The sequence below is a fragment of the Prionailurus bengalensis genome, chromosome A2 (assembly GCF_016509475.1).
Source record: "Prionailurus bengalensis isolate Pbe53 chromosome A2, Fcat_Pben_1.1_paternal_pri, whole genome shotgun sequence".
Taxonomy (NCBI): Eukaryota; Metazoa; Chordata; class Mammalia; order Carnivora; family Felidae; genus Prionailurus; species Prionailurus bengalensis.
Window position 1 is genome coordinate 100,700,805 of NC_057348.1, and position 14,338 is coordinate 100,715,142.

The 14,338-nt window shown below is 39.0% G+C and overlaps 2 protein-coding genes across 2 annotated transcripts in view; one reads left to right on the forward strand and one right to left on the reverse strand.

The window, feature by feature from the left end:
* Nucleotides 1-1,507: 1,507 nt before the first annotated feature.
* Nucleotides 1,508-5,560, reverse strand: RPA3 (replication protein A3). The gene is made up of 4 exons (XM_043588956.1): nucleotides 5,292-5,560; nucleotides 3,913-3,987; nucleotides 2,658-2,766; nucleotides 1,508-1,866 (listed from the first exon to the last, which is right to left on the reverse strand). The coding sequence occupies exons 1-4, from the start codon at nucleotides 5,388-5,390 to the stop codon at nucleotides 1,784-1,786; spliced, it is 366 nt and encodes a 121-aa protein (XP_043444891.1). The 5' UTR covers nucleotides 5,391-5,560; the 3' UTR covers nucleotides 1,508-1,783.
* Nucleotides 5,561-5,665: 105 nt separating this feature from the next.
* The window catches only part of UMAD1 (UBAP1-MVB12-associated (UMA) domain containing 1), a 227,631-nt gene continuing 218,958 nt past the window's right edge, over nucleotides 5,666-14,338 (forward strand). The window contains exon 1 of the mRNA XM_043588955.1: nucleotides 5,666-5,782. The gene's annotated coding sequence lies outside the window, so the exon portion shown is untranslated. The remainder of the gene's footprint in view (nucleotides 5,783-14,338) is intronic.

The window sequence follows — 14,338 nt, forward strand, 5'->3', positions numbered from 1 at the left end:
TGGACAGTAGTTTCAAGGGAGAGTAGGTTTCAGAACTCAGGTGAGACGTGGTCAGATTGTGAAGGGCAGCTGTTAATTGGAAATGTGGACCTCGGGCCGTCAGTGGAGAGCCTCTGGAGACTGTTCATCTTTTTTTAAATATACGGTTTATTGTGGAGTAATTTTAGATTTACAGAGAAGTTGTGAGAGAGAGTTCTTGTCTAACACCTCACCCAGAGTCCTTCCCCCTTAGTGCTACCTTACATTACCATTGTACCTATGTCAAAACTAAGAAACCAACTGTGGTATATATTATATTAACTAAACTCCAGACTTTATTCAGATTTCACTGGTTTTTCCTTTGATGTCTTTTTCTGTTCCAGGAACCAATCCAGGCTTAGTCTTCTCTGCTGAGTTTCTCTTTTCTTGTTTATCATGACCTTGACAGTTTTGAAGGCTACTGATCAGTTTATAGAATGTTCTTCAATTTGGGTCTGATATTTTCTGAGGAATAGACTGGTGTTAAGGGTTTTTGAAAAAAATGCCAGAGTTGTGAAGTGCCTTTTTAATCACATTATAGAGGGCATGTGATTTCTGCCATGTCATTACTGGTGATGTCAATCTTGATCACTTCGCTAAGGTAACATTGGCCATATTTCTCCACTGTAAACTTCCCAGGAGGTTTTCCCTTTTCTAAACTTACCTGGTTTGTGAACTTTATAGTATGATGATTATGACTGTGTTTAATGCAATTGGATTGGTTGGGAGACACAAAGAGCCAGGAAACTGGAAGGCCAGGTACACTTAGGGCTGTTGCAATAGTTCAAGTGAGAAATGACAATTGTCTGAACTTACAGGGGCAGTGGCAGTGAAAAGGACTGGAGATACTCAAGTTCTGGGCAATGGAGTGGCTTACGGTAGTTTTAAAGATAACAGAGCAAATCAAAACCACAATAAGATACCACTTCACATCCATTAGGATGGCTGTAATAAAAAAGTCAGATTATAGTAACTGTTGGGGAGGATGTGGGGAAATTAGAATTCTTAAACACTGCTGCTAGGAATGTAAAATGCTACAGCCGCTTTGCAGAAATTTGGCAGTTCCTCAGAAATTTAAGTATATTTACCACTTGATGCAGTAATTCCACTTATAGGTATATACCCAAAAGAAATAAAAAATATGTATACACAGAAACTTATCCATGAATGCTCATGATAGCATTATTCATTATATTCAAATGGTAGAAACCACCCAAATTTCCAAATGATGAATGGATAAAAGGGGTATATCCATACAATAGTTTTGGTATATGTTTTATTTGGTTCTGGTTCTCTGGAGAACCCAGATATAGGTACTCACAAATATAAAAGATGTAGGATTCTGATTGCCTTTAATAAATGAAAATCATTACACAGTTGGCCCAGAGTTTTACTTGGCAGTTTGAAGCCTGACCTTATAGCTATGAAATTCCAAGTTTGTGAATGAATACATGACTAAAAGAGTAAGAATGAAATGATCAACAGCATGTACCATTTCAGCTTTTATTAATAAAACAGAAAACTAAACTCAAGGCAACTGCATTTGACCTGACCACACATAACCAGAGAAGTGAGTCTTTACGAGGACTTAAAGGAGAACTGTCAAAATACAGATAGGTTCCGTCAAAAGTGAGATATTGCAGTATCTAAATACAGTTAGGTAAGTGAAATTAAAAAGAGAACAAATTAACTATTAAAAATCACAGAAATCTCATCCTCAGATATCAGGGGCTTCTTTTAACAGTCGTCAGCGTGTTCATCAAGATCAATCATACTCCACAACTCCCAAAGGAAAAAACTGAGGGAATTCCTGGGTAATTTTCACAGCTTCATTGTAAAGTCCAAGATCTAAAACAAAACAAAACGAAACAAAACCAAACAAAAACATTTTAGCAAACACAATCTACAATGGAAAGATGTAACATCATTTATTATCTAAAAGATTTCTACTCATTTCTCTTTTCTTTCCCTTTTAGAGGTCAACTTATTTTCACAATCTGTCTTCTAAAACAGATACAGATCGTCATATTTATTTAACTGTGGCTCTAAAAAATAAGACACAGGGTATAGGCGACTATTCATCTTGATATCCAATGTACAGGCACAGTTCTTGCCTGGTTGTGTTTAAGGCATTATGCATTATTTAATGCTTTCAATCCATATGTTAAAACAAAAAGCCTGATGACGTTATTTTTGTTTGCCATGTTCTTTAAGTTTCTCTTCCCATAAATATTAATCTTTACTGAGTTTACTTAAGTATTGCTTAGTGGGGTTCCTGGGTGGCTCAGTCAGTTAAGCATCCAATTCTTGATTTTGGCTCAGGTCATAATCTCACGGTTCGTGGGTTCAAGCCCTGAATTGGGCTCTACACTGTCCTGCTTGGTATTCTCTCTCACCCTCTCTTTCTCTGCCCCTTCCTCACTCACTTGCATGTGCGTGTGTGCACTCTCAAAATAAATAAACTTAAAAAAAAAAAAGTGTGCCAAAATGTTCTCCTATTTTCCTTTGGGATGAGAAAATTCTATAGAAATTGAAAGATGGCAGGATTGAGACTGAAGACCAAGACATCTCCAATTAAGAATAAAATTGTTTTCCTCCTAATTACATGAAATATCTAAATACTAGAATGCTTTATTTACCAAAAGGATGGTTATCTTCTTTAAACTGGACATAAGATGCACACAGAATGGTTGCTTTGGCTGTTACTCTTCCAACTACTTCCACAATTCCAGAGATTTCTTCATCAAGCTGACACAAAAGAACAAATTGTCAACTTGGGGTTTCAAGGTGATAACTTGGAAATAGTGCTACAGTTTACTCATCTTTCATCTTATAGATGTTTCATTCTATGTAACATAATCATTTTAAAATTTACCAACATAAAAACTGAATTGTAATTTGTTAAAAATGTTTGAGTACTTAATGTCAGCATGTCATAATTCAATTACCTTTAGCAGTAGCTTCTGGTCCAAAGATCCAGTTAAATGTTCAAGTTGAAGACAAAATCACTTAAAGATACTGAGAATGTCCCGCTTTCTACAAGGAGTACTTGTTTAAAAGGACACATTGAAAGGAATTTTCTAGTTTCTATATCTTGTGCAGTGTGTCCTGTACACATTAACTAAACAGCACATGTATTTGTCTTCATAAAAAAACAAGAAAATTGAGTACAATAAACAAAACATAAAAACAGGGGTGCCTGGGTGGCACAGTGAGTAAAGCGACCACCTTCAGCTCAGGTCATGATATTGCGGTTCATGAGTTCTAGCCCCGCATCAGGCTCTGTGCTGACAGCTCAGAGCCTGGAGCCTGCTTTGGATTTTGTGTCTCCCTCTCTCTCTGCCCCTTCCCCACTCATGCCTTGTCTCTCTCTCTCTCCCCAAAATAAGTAAACATTTAAAAAAATTTTTTAAATGTAAGAACAGTAAGTGATAACTAAAAGTACATGTAAACAAAAATAGAAAATAGAATTAAAAAAATGTAAAACTCTTGAGAAAGGAAAAAATGACTTAAGAGATTTTTTTAATGTGATTTTATGGTCTTTGATAGGAATGGGAATTGTCACCCAGTTAAGGTGATACTTTAAAAATTAGAAAATCATGGAGCCCAAAGAATCATTGGTTAGAAACGTAAAGGTATCTATAATGTAAGAAGAGGACAAAAGTTTAACTTTAGAGCAGGGAGGTTTTATAAACTCATCAAGCTATTTTGTTTCAGATAAACAATACTTTTTAGTACAAATATGCCCTGTATTTTTATTTGCTAAATCTGGTAACCCTGCACTAACAACAAATTAAATAGGGTCCATGCTTTATACATCCACTGCAAGACTCAGAAACATCAGCAAGATGAAGAATTAACTATAAGATACATAGAATTAATACTTAAACATACAGGCTCCATCAACTCAATGGTTCCATTTTTTCCTTCTCCATCTGAAAGAATAAACATTTTTCCAGTGGGATGAATCTAAAAAAGAAACACGAAATTAAAAAAAACAACAACAACCACATAAACAAAACCATTAAAATCTCATTAAAAATGTTAAGATCAGCAGATTGACCCAACCACTCTTGGAACGGTTTATTTGGTTCAAATTATAATCTTGTGTTACTGTATCTGGTGAAAGGACACATAAATTTGAATTTCAGATAAACAATACTTTTTAGTACAAATATACCCTGTATTTTTATTTGCTAAATCTGGTAACCCTGCACTAACAACAAATTAAATAGGGTGCATACTGTCTAAAAGTGAGATCTACTAGCACCCATGATTTAAATAGTATGTATCCCACCGGAGGGTCTATTTTAAAAATTAAGCATGATGCCTGGGCCTGGCTGGCTCGGTCCGTAGAGAGTGGCCACTCTTGATCTCAGGGTTGTGAGTTCCAGACCTACCTTGGGTGTATAGATTACTTAAAATCTTAAACCAAAAAATTAAGCATGATTAAGTAAAGCGAGAACTGTTTGTTAGAAGTATTAGAACTACTGTTAGATGTAAAGAGTGAAGTCAGATCTGGTTTGAATGCCAGCTTTGCTACTTGCTGTGGCAGTGAGCGTTTTAACCATACATCACTCCTACCCAGTTTCCCTACCTGTGAAGTCGGAACACCACCTATTTCACGGAGAGGATGTGGGGGTGAAATGAACTACTAAGCCCTTCTAGTACTTTTCTTTTCCTCAGCTTTCTCGGTTCACTGATTGGGAAGCTTTGGGTCTGCTTTTCATCAGTAGGATGAAAGCTCTGTATGTACTCTTAACACTGGAGTAAGAAAACATACTGATACAGGATCTGGAAGGGACATAGATGTGCTGTAAAACATTGGAAGAATGTTTTATGGCGACGTGACCTAAATGAGAAAACGAGGATTGAGAAGAGACGAAATTGCATGAGAAGGAAACTAGAAAAATAGAGAAGTCAAGACTAGCTAAATTAAGACGTCAGAAGGTAGATGTGTGAGTCAGGTCTATAATTTTCTTTATGTAAATACAAAAAGAACCAGAGTGGAGGGAGCTAGAATTAGAACGGAGCGCATACTAAAAGGTCGCGATCCCGCGCCATGAATGTGGCGCCAAAATGGGGCTGCAGTAGCTAAAAGCGTGCCAACAGTCGCCTTGTGCAAAATGAAGCAATCGGGAGCGCAGTAATGTTTGTTCTAAGGCCTGTCTTCCTTCACCCTCCCTCACCACCCAGAGGCTGCCACCCGGGCGGTCACGGGGTCCTTCCTCTCGGCTACCAAGCGGGGAGCCGAGGGCGGCGAGCGCGCGCACCTTTTCCAGCCTCCCTACGAAGCAGACCGGCTGGTCGATGAACCGAGCCAGCATGCTGGCGTTGATGCGCGACCTGGGCAACTCCATGACGTCCACCATGATTGCGGTGCGAGACCTACGGCCGGCGGGAAACAGACGACAGAAATTGTGAGCCCCGCGGCGTCTATGGGACGCCGGCACCAATCAGCGGAGACCAACACTCTCACTCCACCAATCAAACGTGCAGAAATCTCGATCAAACTCGAGCTGTACAGTAGAGGGACCCAGCACGGAAGGCTGCTTCCGGAAATGGGGATCGGCTGCTTAGTGACGCGCAGCGTCCCGGAAGTTGCCCGGGTCCTCCGCAGAGTGGGCAGTGGAGGCGGGGCTTGGGTGGGGAGGGGCTTGAAGCTCCCTACCGCGATCTCGGGCCTCCCTGCCGGATTTGACCCCGGAAGCAGGGTGTTGGGCTCCGGTGCGGTAGCGACGGGGGACTGCGGCGCTAGCCTCAGGTACCTCTTCTCGCGGGAGGCGCCGCAACCTTAGTGTTTCTCTTTCTCCCCTATCGACGGATGCAGATGAGAGAGGCGGGACTCGGTGCTTGCCCTGCCGCGGCGTTCTTGGTGCTGCGCACAGACAGTTCGCGTTTCCCCGCCTCCCCTCTTCCCGGTTCTGCGTGGGAAGCGCGGGATTCTTTGCTGAAATGGGGGGATCGGGTGTTTTTGACACCTGCCCTCCTGGAGACGGGAAGTGGGGTCTCCAGTGATCTTACATTGTTTTTGTCTGGCTCTTGCTGCTAGGTGCTGACGGTCGGTGATTTAACCGCTTAAGCTGCGTCACTTACCATTCGGTTTCCCACCTGTTAGAAGGGCTGACCTAATACTCGACTCTTTCTAGCCCTTGCAACCTGGCCACACTAAGGAAGTGCGAGTTTTCTCGCCTCCTGCGTGTTAGCAACAAATTGATGCTTTTCAGAATGGGTGGGGGTAAGGATCACTGAGCTAGGAGAGGAGACGAATTTAAATATGTTAGATCCTGAGCAGGTGCGCTTCTCCCTGAGACATAGTTTACTTATCACCAAGTGAAAGGGTTAGATAATATGAATGTTTTGCAAGATCCCAGCTAAGTTTTGTCCATGTGATTCACGGACTCAACTCCCCGGCAATCTTCCCCCCCACATTGCCCTCTACGCACCAGGACGTTGGAGGCTTCGAAGATAAAATGTTTGTTTCAACGAGATTCGGGGGTGGGGGGTTTCTTAAAACTTTAGCTGGTTCATGTGAATGTTGATTTCAGAGCTTTATCTCCTGGGATTGGTACTGCCTTGCCAGGGATATTCTAGAATGAGCGCTCATAAAAATACCTGCCAACGCTACTGCGGAAATGGGGGGGGGGGGGGAACAACAACTTTTTTCATTGGAGTATTATCACTTTTTGGAAACTGAGTCCATGAATTTGCTTGAAGATCCTGAGTTGTCACCATTCAAATTCAGGCACTAGACGGAGACTCCTAATTTAGTCTCCTAGTTGCCTTAAGCAAAGAAGATTCTTTTTGAGATTTCATGTGGCAGTTTAAGATAGATGTGCCATAATTAGATGATACCCTCCCTCAGTGTTTATTTAGCTGAATATATTTGTCTTTTAATTTAGCTGTCACGAAAACAAATTTAAAGGATTTCTTTAGCCAGATGCAGGGTGCATGTGAGTTAGTGTATACAAGAATGGTGGTTGTACTGGCTCAAGTGCATAAAGTTTATATTTTTGTGCAAAACCTTGACTTATTTTGCACACTGTTGTTTTGGGAAACAAGTTGATGTGCGTTATAAAGGGTAAGGTAGGCATGAATATCTTTAATAGCAGTTTTTATTAAAAAAATTTTTTTTAACGTTTATTTATTTTTGAGACAGAGAGAGACAGAGCATGAACGGGGGAGGGTCAGAGAGAGGGAGACACAGAATCTGAAACAGGCTCCAGGCTCTGAGCTGTCAGCACAGAGGACGACGCGGGGCTTGAACTCACGGACCCCGAGATCATGACCTGAGTCCAAGTCGGCCGCTCAACCGACTGAGCCACCCAGGCACCCCTAATAGCAGTTTTTTAAAAAAGCAGCCCTTAATGTACCAGATACTAATATCATTGTTTTATTATAATTAAAAGACCACTTTCACATACCAATGGCCTTTAAAAAAACAACAGAAAGATGAACAAGAAAATAATTTAAAACATATTTTTGGATATTTTTGGAGTCATTTAAATGTATTGTGTAATACGTAATGCACAGAGAAGAGTATATATGGCTGTTATGCATAGTTTCCAGAGAAATTAAATGAACTCATTCAGCTGAAGAAATGGAATTTAGCCAATTAGTAGTTTGTGCTTCCTCAGTTATATTCCCCTCTAGAGGAGCCACAAATAAACACTATCTTGAAATTTGTGTTCAGCACTCTAAGCTTTTCTATATAGTTTATCACACATGTTGGCATTCTTACATGGTATGTTTGATTTTGCTGGTTTTGACCTTTCTATAAATGGAATCATAGGATATATATCCTTTGACTTGTTTATTTTGGTTGTTTTTGAGATTAATCCATGTTGACATATGTAGGTGAGTTCATTCTTTTCATTCAGCTGTTTTGCTGTGTTACTGACATTTTGATTGCATACGGGGCTGCTATGCATGCATATTTTTGTACCTATTAGTTGGTATACTTGTGCAGAGGTATATCAGTAGAACTTAGGATGTGTGTCTCCAACTTTACTAGTAAAACCAAATACAGTTGACCCTTGAGCAACACAGGTTTGAATTGCATAGGTCCACTTGTTTCCAATTTTTTTTTATAAATATAGTACAGTACTGTAAATGTATTTATTCAAGATTTTCTTAATAATACTTTCTTTTTTAGGGGAGCCTGAGTGGCTCAGTCGGTTAAGCATCCAACTTTGACTCAGGTCATTATCTCATGGTTGGTGAGTTCCAGCCCCTCATCAGTCTCTGTGCTGACAGCTCAGAGCCTGGAACCTGCTTTGAATTCTGTGTCTCCCTCTCTCTCTGCCCCTGCCTAGCTTAAGCTCTGTCTCTCTCTCTCAAAAATAAACAAACACTAACAATTAAAAAAAAAGCAAAAAAAAAAACCTTTCTTTTTTGGGGGATGCCTGGCTGGCTTAGTTGGGTAAGCATCCGACTTCAGCTCAGGTCATGATCTCATGGTGAGTTTGTGAGTTCCAGCCCTTCATGGGGCTCTATGCTCACAGCTTGGAGCCTGGAGCCAGCCTCGGATTCTGTGTCTCCCTCTTCTCTCTGCCTGTCTCCTGCTTGCACTCTCTCTCTCTCAAAAATAAATAAACATTAAAAAAGTTTTTTTAATTAATATTTTCTTTTTTGTAGTATATTGGAAGAATACCGTATATAATACATATAACATATAAAATATGTTTTAATCAGTTGTTTATGGCTTCTGGTAAGGCTTCCTGTCAATAGTAGACTATTAGTAGTTAAGTTTTGGAGGGAGTCAAAAATTATATTCATTTTTCCACCACTATAGGGGTGGGTAGGGTGTGCACCCCATCCCCACATTGTTCAAAGGTCAACTATACTGAACTCCAACTAGTCATACCAATTTATTGTTTTATCAGAAGTATAGGAGAATTTCAGTTGATGCACATTTTTGGCAACTCTGAAAGTTTTTTACCCCTAATCTGATGGAGATAAAATAGTTTCTTGTGGTCATAATTTGCTCTCCCTGATTACTAATAAGATTGAACAGCTTTTCAAATATTTTTTGGACATTTGTGTGTGTCAGTGTTTTGTTCTTTTATGCTGATTTTTAATTTTTTTTAGTGCTTATTTTTGCGACAGAGAAAGAGTGCGCACGCGTGCACACATGAGCAGGGGAGAGGCTGAGAGAGAGAGGAAGACACAGAACCCCAAGCAGGCTCCAGGCTCTGAGCTGTCAGTGCAGAGCCCAGTGAAGGGTTTGAGTTGAGCCTTGAGATCAGGACCTGAGCCCAAGTCGGATGCTTAATGGACTGAACCACCCAGGTGCCCCATTCTTACTAATTTTTGGGAGCTTTCTGTATTAGTGTGGATAGCAATACTGCGTTTCCAAGTTTTTGACTTATCAATTTTTTTCTTTCTTTCCTTTTTTCCCCCTTTCTTTTATTGGAAGGAACTCTTTTAATATATTAAAAATGTTTCCCCCTTTTGTTTAATATAGTTGAAAAAGTCAATTAAAAATTCTCATTTAAGAATCTTTTCTTAAAACAAGCTCTTAAAGATATTATATATTTAAAAACATAGTTTGTCTTTCATATTTAAAAATAATCCATCATTTAGAATTGAGTTATGTATGTTGTCAGATAGGTATCCAATTTCTTTTGTTTTTGTATTTTTTTTCAGTAGGCTCCATGCCCAGTGTGGAGACCAATCCAGGGCTTGAACTCACTACCCTGAGATCAAGAGTGGGATGCTTTGGGGAGCCTGGGTGGCTTAGTAGGTCAAGCATCCCACTCTTGTTTTCAGCACAGATCATGATCTCACAGGTTCATGAGTTTGAGCCCTATGTTGGGCCGTGTACTGGCAGTGCAGAGCCTGCTTGGGATTCTCTCTGCCTCTCCCCTGCTCATTTGTGTGCTCTCTCTCTCTTTCTCTCTAAATAGATTAAAAAAAGGTGGGGGGGGGAATGTTTAACCGACTGAGCTACCCATTGTTGTGAGTTTTTTGTTTTCATTTCAGTCCCAGCATCATTTATTGACTACATCACCATCAACAACAAACCTTCAGCATCACCTAGGTTTTCCTATATGTATGGGTCTGTTCCTGAGCTTTGGTTCTGTTCTGTTGGTCTGTTTCTCCCTGTACCAGCGGTACCAGGCTCCTCAATACTCTGGCCCTATATTAATTTTTGATGTCTGGGGGGCAGGTTTTTCTATCTTGTGTTATTCAGGAATGTCTTCATAATTCTCGCCTCTTTGTGGCTGTCTACGAATTTAGCTTGTTGAGTTCCATGAAAGATCATATTGAGATTTGATCACGATTGCATTGACTCTTTGGATTGATTTCAGGAGAAGTAACATATAAGGACAACTTTTACTTTTTTTGACCTACTTTGGTCTTATTAACATCTTTCCAAAAAGTTTCATCATTTTCTATAGAAAAGTTTTGATTTTTAGATTAGATTTATTTCTAGCTACCTTGTTTTGGTTGCTATCATGAATGGTATATATATTTTTACTTTTAATTTTAATTTATTTTGAGAGCTAGAATCCAAAGCCTGTAGCTGGAGGTTCAGTTTTCCTATCTTTTGTTCATTTACATTGATTGTGGTTATTGATATTTTTGGATTCATTTTTATAGTCATTTTGTGCATCCTGTGTTCTGCTTTTTTGTTGTTTATTTTTTCCCCTCTCTTGCCTTCTTTTGAATTGACCTTTCAAGTTTTTTTCCTTAATTTCATTTTATTCGTTTGTATTACTTAGCAGTTTGTTTGTTTTATTTTAATTAGGCTCTATGCCCAGTACAGAGCCCAACATGGCTCTGATGAACCATGATGAACTCATGATGCTGAGATCAAGATCTGAGCTGAGATCAAGAGTCAGATGCTTAACTGACTGAGCCACCCAGACACCCCTCCTGTCTATTAGTTTAAATGTTATGTATCGTTTTTACAATTTTTGTGGTCACCCTTTAACATGCATATTGAACTTAAAGTCTAAAGTTACTGTACTCTGTGTCACGACAGAACCTGTATCTCTATTTACCTTTCTCCCTATTTTTATGCTGCTGTCTAGAGTTTTAGTTCTTTTTTTTAAAAAAATTTTTTAACGTTTATTTACTGTTGAGAGACAGAGAGAGCATGAGCATGGGAAGGGCAGAGAGAGGAGGAGACACAGAATCCGAAGCAGGCTCCAGGCTCTGAGCTGTCAGCACAGAGCCCAATGCGGGGCTCGAACTCACAAACCACGAGATCATGACCTGAGCCAAAGTTGGACACTTAACTAACTGAGCTACCCAGGCGCCCCTAGTTCTATCTTGATTTCTTGTAACCCCACAAATTTAGCATTATTATTGCTTTATGCAGTTGGTACCGACTTAGAATTATTTACTTATCATATTTACATCTCATATTTACATATTTACATATTTACATGTCAACCTTTTCTTTGGTATCATTTCCCCTCTTTTTGAGGTTCTTTTAGTGAGAATCTTTGATAATAAACTCCATGGGTATATATTTTTCTGAATATGTTTATTTTATCCTTGTTCTCAAAGGATGGGTTTACCCCTCTTTCTGTGGTGTAGAATTCTAAATGGACAAGTTCCTGTCTTTCAAAACTACCTTGATACTACTTTGCTCTTATAATACTTACTTTTCTTTGAAACTGTGATTATGTTGTAAGTTTTCATGTCTCTATCTGCTTGATCCTCAGTTTGTCTTTGGTGTTCTGCAGTTTTACTGTATAATATATCCTGATGTGGATTTCTCTCATTTAGTTTGCTGGAAGATACATTGTGCTTCGTGAATCTGATAATTCTTGTTTTATTAGCATCGGGACATTTTCAACCATCATCCCTTTGAATAGTGCCTCTCTCTTATTATCTAACTCCTTCTAGAACTCTGATTAGAAATAAGACGTTCTCGTGTGCTCTTGACCTCTGTCTTATAATTCATTGGTTTTGATTCTTTGAATTCTGGATAATTTCTTTCATATCTTCCAGTTTACTAATTCTTTATGAAGTTGTGACTTATTTGCTGTATCTCATTTCAGTACTATTTTTTATTTGCTTGTTTCTGGAAACCTTGTTGTTTTTTTGTTTGTTTGTTTGTTTTTTTGTTTTTTTGTTTTTTTATCAACTCCTAGATCTTAGGAGTTGATATTCTCTTGTCATAGTTTCTGGTCTCCTTTATTTCTTCAAATATTACAGGATATAAAGTATATCTGTTTATAACCTAGTTTTGACACCCGCAGTCCTAATGGGTCTCATTCTGTAGAGTTTTTTGATTCTGTTGACTTACCCTTGCTGTGGCTTGTTTGTTCATTTGTATAGTCATTTTTGATCATGAATTCATATTTCTTGGAAGTTTTGGGTGATTTCTTTGATATTTAGTCTGAGGGTGTGTTTCTTCAGAGAAGATTCGTGTTTCCTACCTTCCAAGGTGTTTGAGCCCCAGACTTTGTCTTTGTCCCTATGGGGCACAGATCATTAAAACCCAGACTTTTAGCCATTAGAACTCAGCAGTGGCCATAGGGAAAACATTAGCTTCAGTACTTGCATATACTCCTGCGGATTTGTAGACCCATGTCCTTTCTGGTTTCTAATGGGGTTTCTTTATTCTTTTGTTAGCTTGGGCGTACATAAAACTTATTTATATTTAAGACATTACCATAAATACTCTTCATCCTTTCACACGATCAGTCAGTCAAAAACAAATTTAAGCTGTTTTACAATGGTCATTCAGTGGCTAGGATTTCAGAAGATATAAAAGTGGCAGAGAGTATAGTAATGAATTCTGGCTCCATTGTCCTTCTTGGTCAGACCCCTGTGATTGTGCACTGATGGGAATTTGAGTCAGACTTTGACATATGGTTGACAGAGCTGTTGCCAGGTTTTGTATTCTTTATGTGCATTTTGATGAAAACTTGGGAAGGAGGTAAAACAGCCAGCTTTTTACCTCCTTGGGAGTCTGAAGCAAGTCTTCAGACAGATAGCAATACCTCTTGACTAGACTGTTAGCGACTTGTTAGCTACTTGCTGTGCTAGTGCTGTTTTTACCCAGGTCTCAGCACCATGCTTAGTACCCACCTGCACAGAGGAGGTGGTAGAGAAGCAGGCCAGAAGGCAGCAAATAGACTGGGGACTCCCTTGAATTTGGAGAAAGGGCCTTGTCTGGTTTTGTTTCTCTAGGGCATAACACTGTGCCTGGCTGGTATGTTGGTTGAATGAATTAAAAAGTGAACAAGTGAACAAATGACTAGATTTTAGCAGTTTATTTAGTTAGTTTTTTAAGTGGGCTTCATGCCAATCACAGGGCTTGAACTCATGAACCTGAGATCAAGAGTCTCATGCTCTACCGACTGAGCCAGGCAAGTAACCCCATAGCAGTGTGCTTTTATTTGGAGAGCAGGTAGAGACTTTTGATGATACATTTAGGTTGTTTTGAAAGTCAAATGACCCCTTCCACTATGTGAGGGGACAGGGGGAGGACAGCTGTGTATGGACCAGGCAGCAAGTTCTCACCAGACAGTGAATCTGCTGACATCTTGATCTTGAACTTCCAAGCCTCCAGAATTATAAAATATAAATCTGTTGTTTATGAGTTAAAAAAAAGAAAAGAAAAGAAAAGAAAAAAGTCAAATAATGGAGACTTTTATAGGCAATTTTGGGAGTGAGTCCTTTTGGAAGCTGAATGTGATGGTTCCTGTTATGTGTTAAATGTATTTAAGTGAGCAGCTAGAGCAATTTGAAGACTTGCACTGAATGTTTTATTATTCTTATTTCTATTCATTCTAGGTTTCTCTGTGCTGTAGAGAGTTGTAAAGAGGTGTGACCGTACATCATTCTCCCTTAGGACTGCATTCTCCCATAGAACATTGTTTAAATATGCCCCAAGATATTTGTTTTATGTGAACAGATGCTTTTTGATAGAGTTGTCTGGAGTCTTTTTCAGGATTTTTTTTTATTTCAGAGTAGCAACATTGAATGCAGTGGGTAGAAGTTAGTATTGTATTCGTTGGAATCTGTGTTATTTAAAGCAAAACTTAAATGGTTTTGGGATGCCTGGCTAGTTCAGTTGGTAGAGCATGTGACTCTTAACCTTGATGCTATGAGTTTGAACCCCACGTCAGGGGTAGAGTTTATTTAAAACAATTTTATTTTACTTAATAAAAAAAACTTGAATGGCTTTTTGATGGCATTTAGGTAGAATTGTGTTTGTAGCTTTTCTAAAACATAAAAACATATCATTGTATCATTACTTTACAGTCAGGGTGACATTAAAATTCGACTCTAAATTACCTTCTTGGTGAATGAATGAGACCCAAATGATATAAATCATAAGGAAAATTTGGTT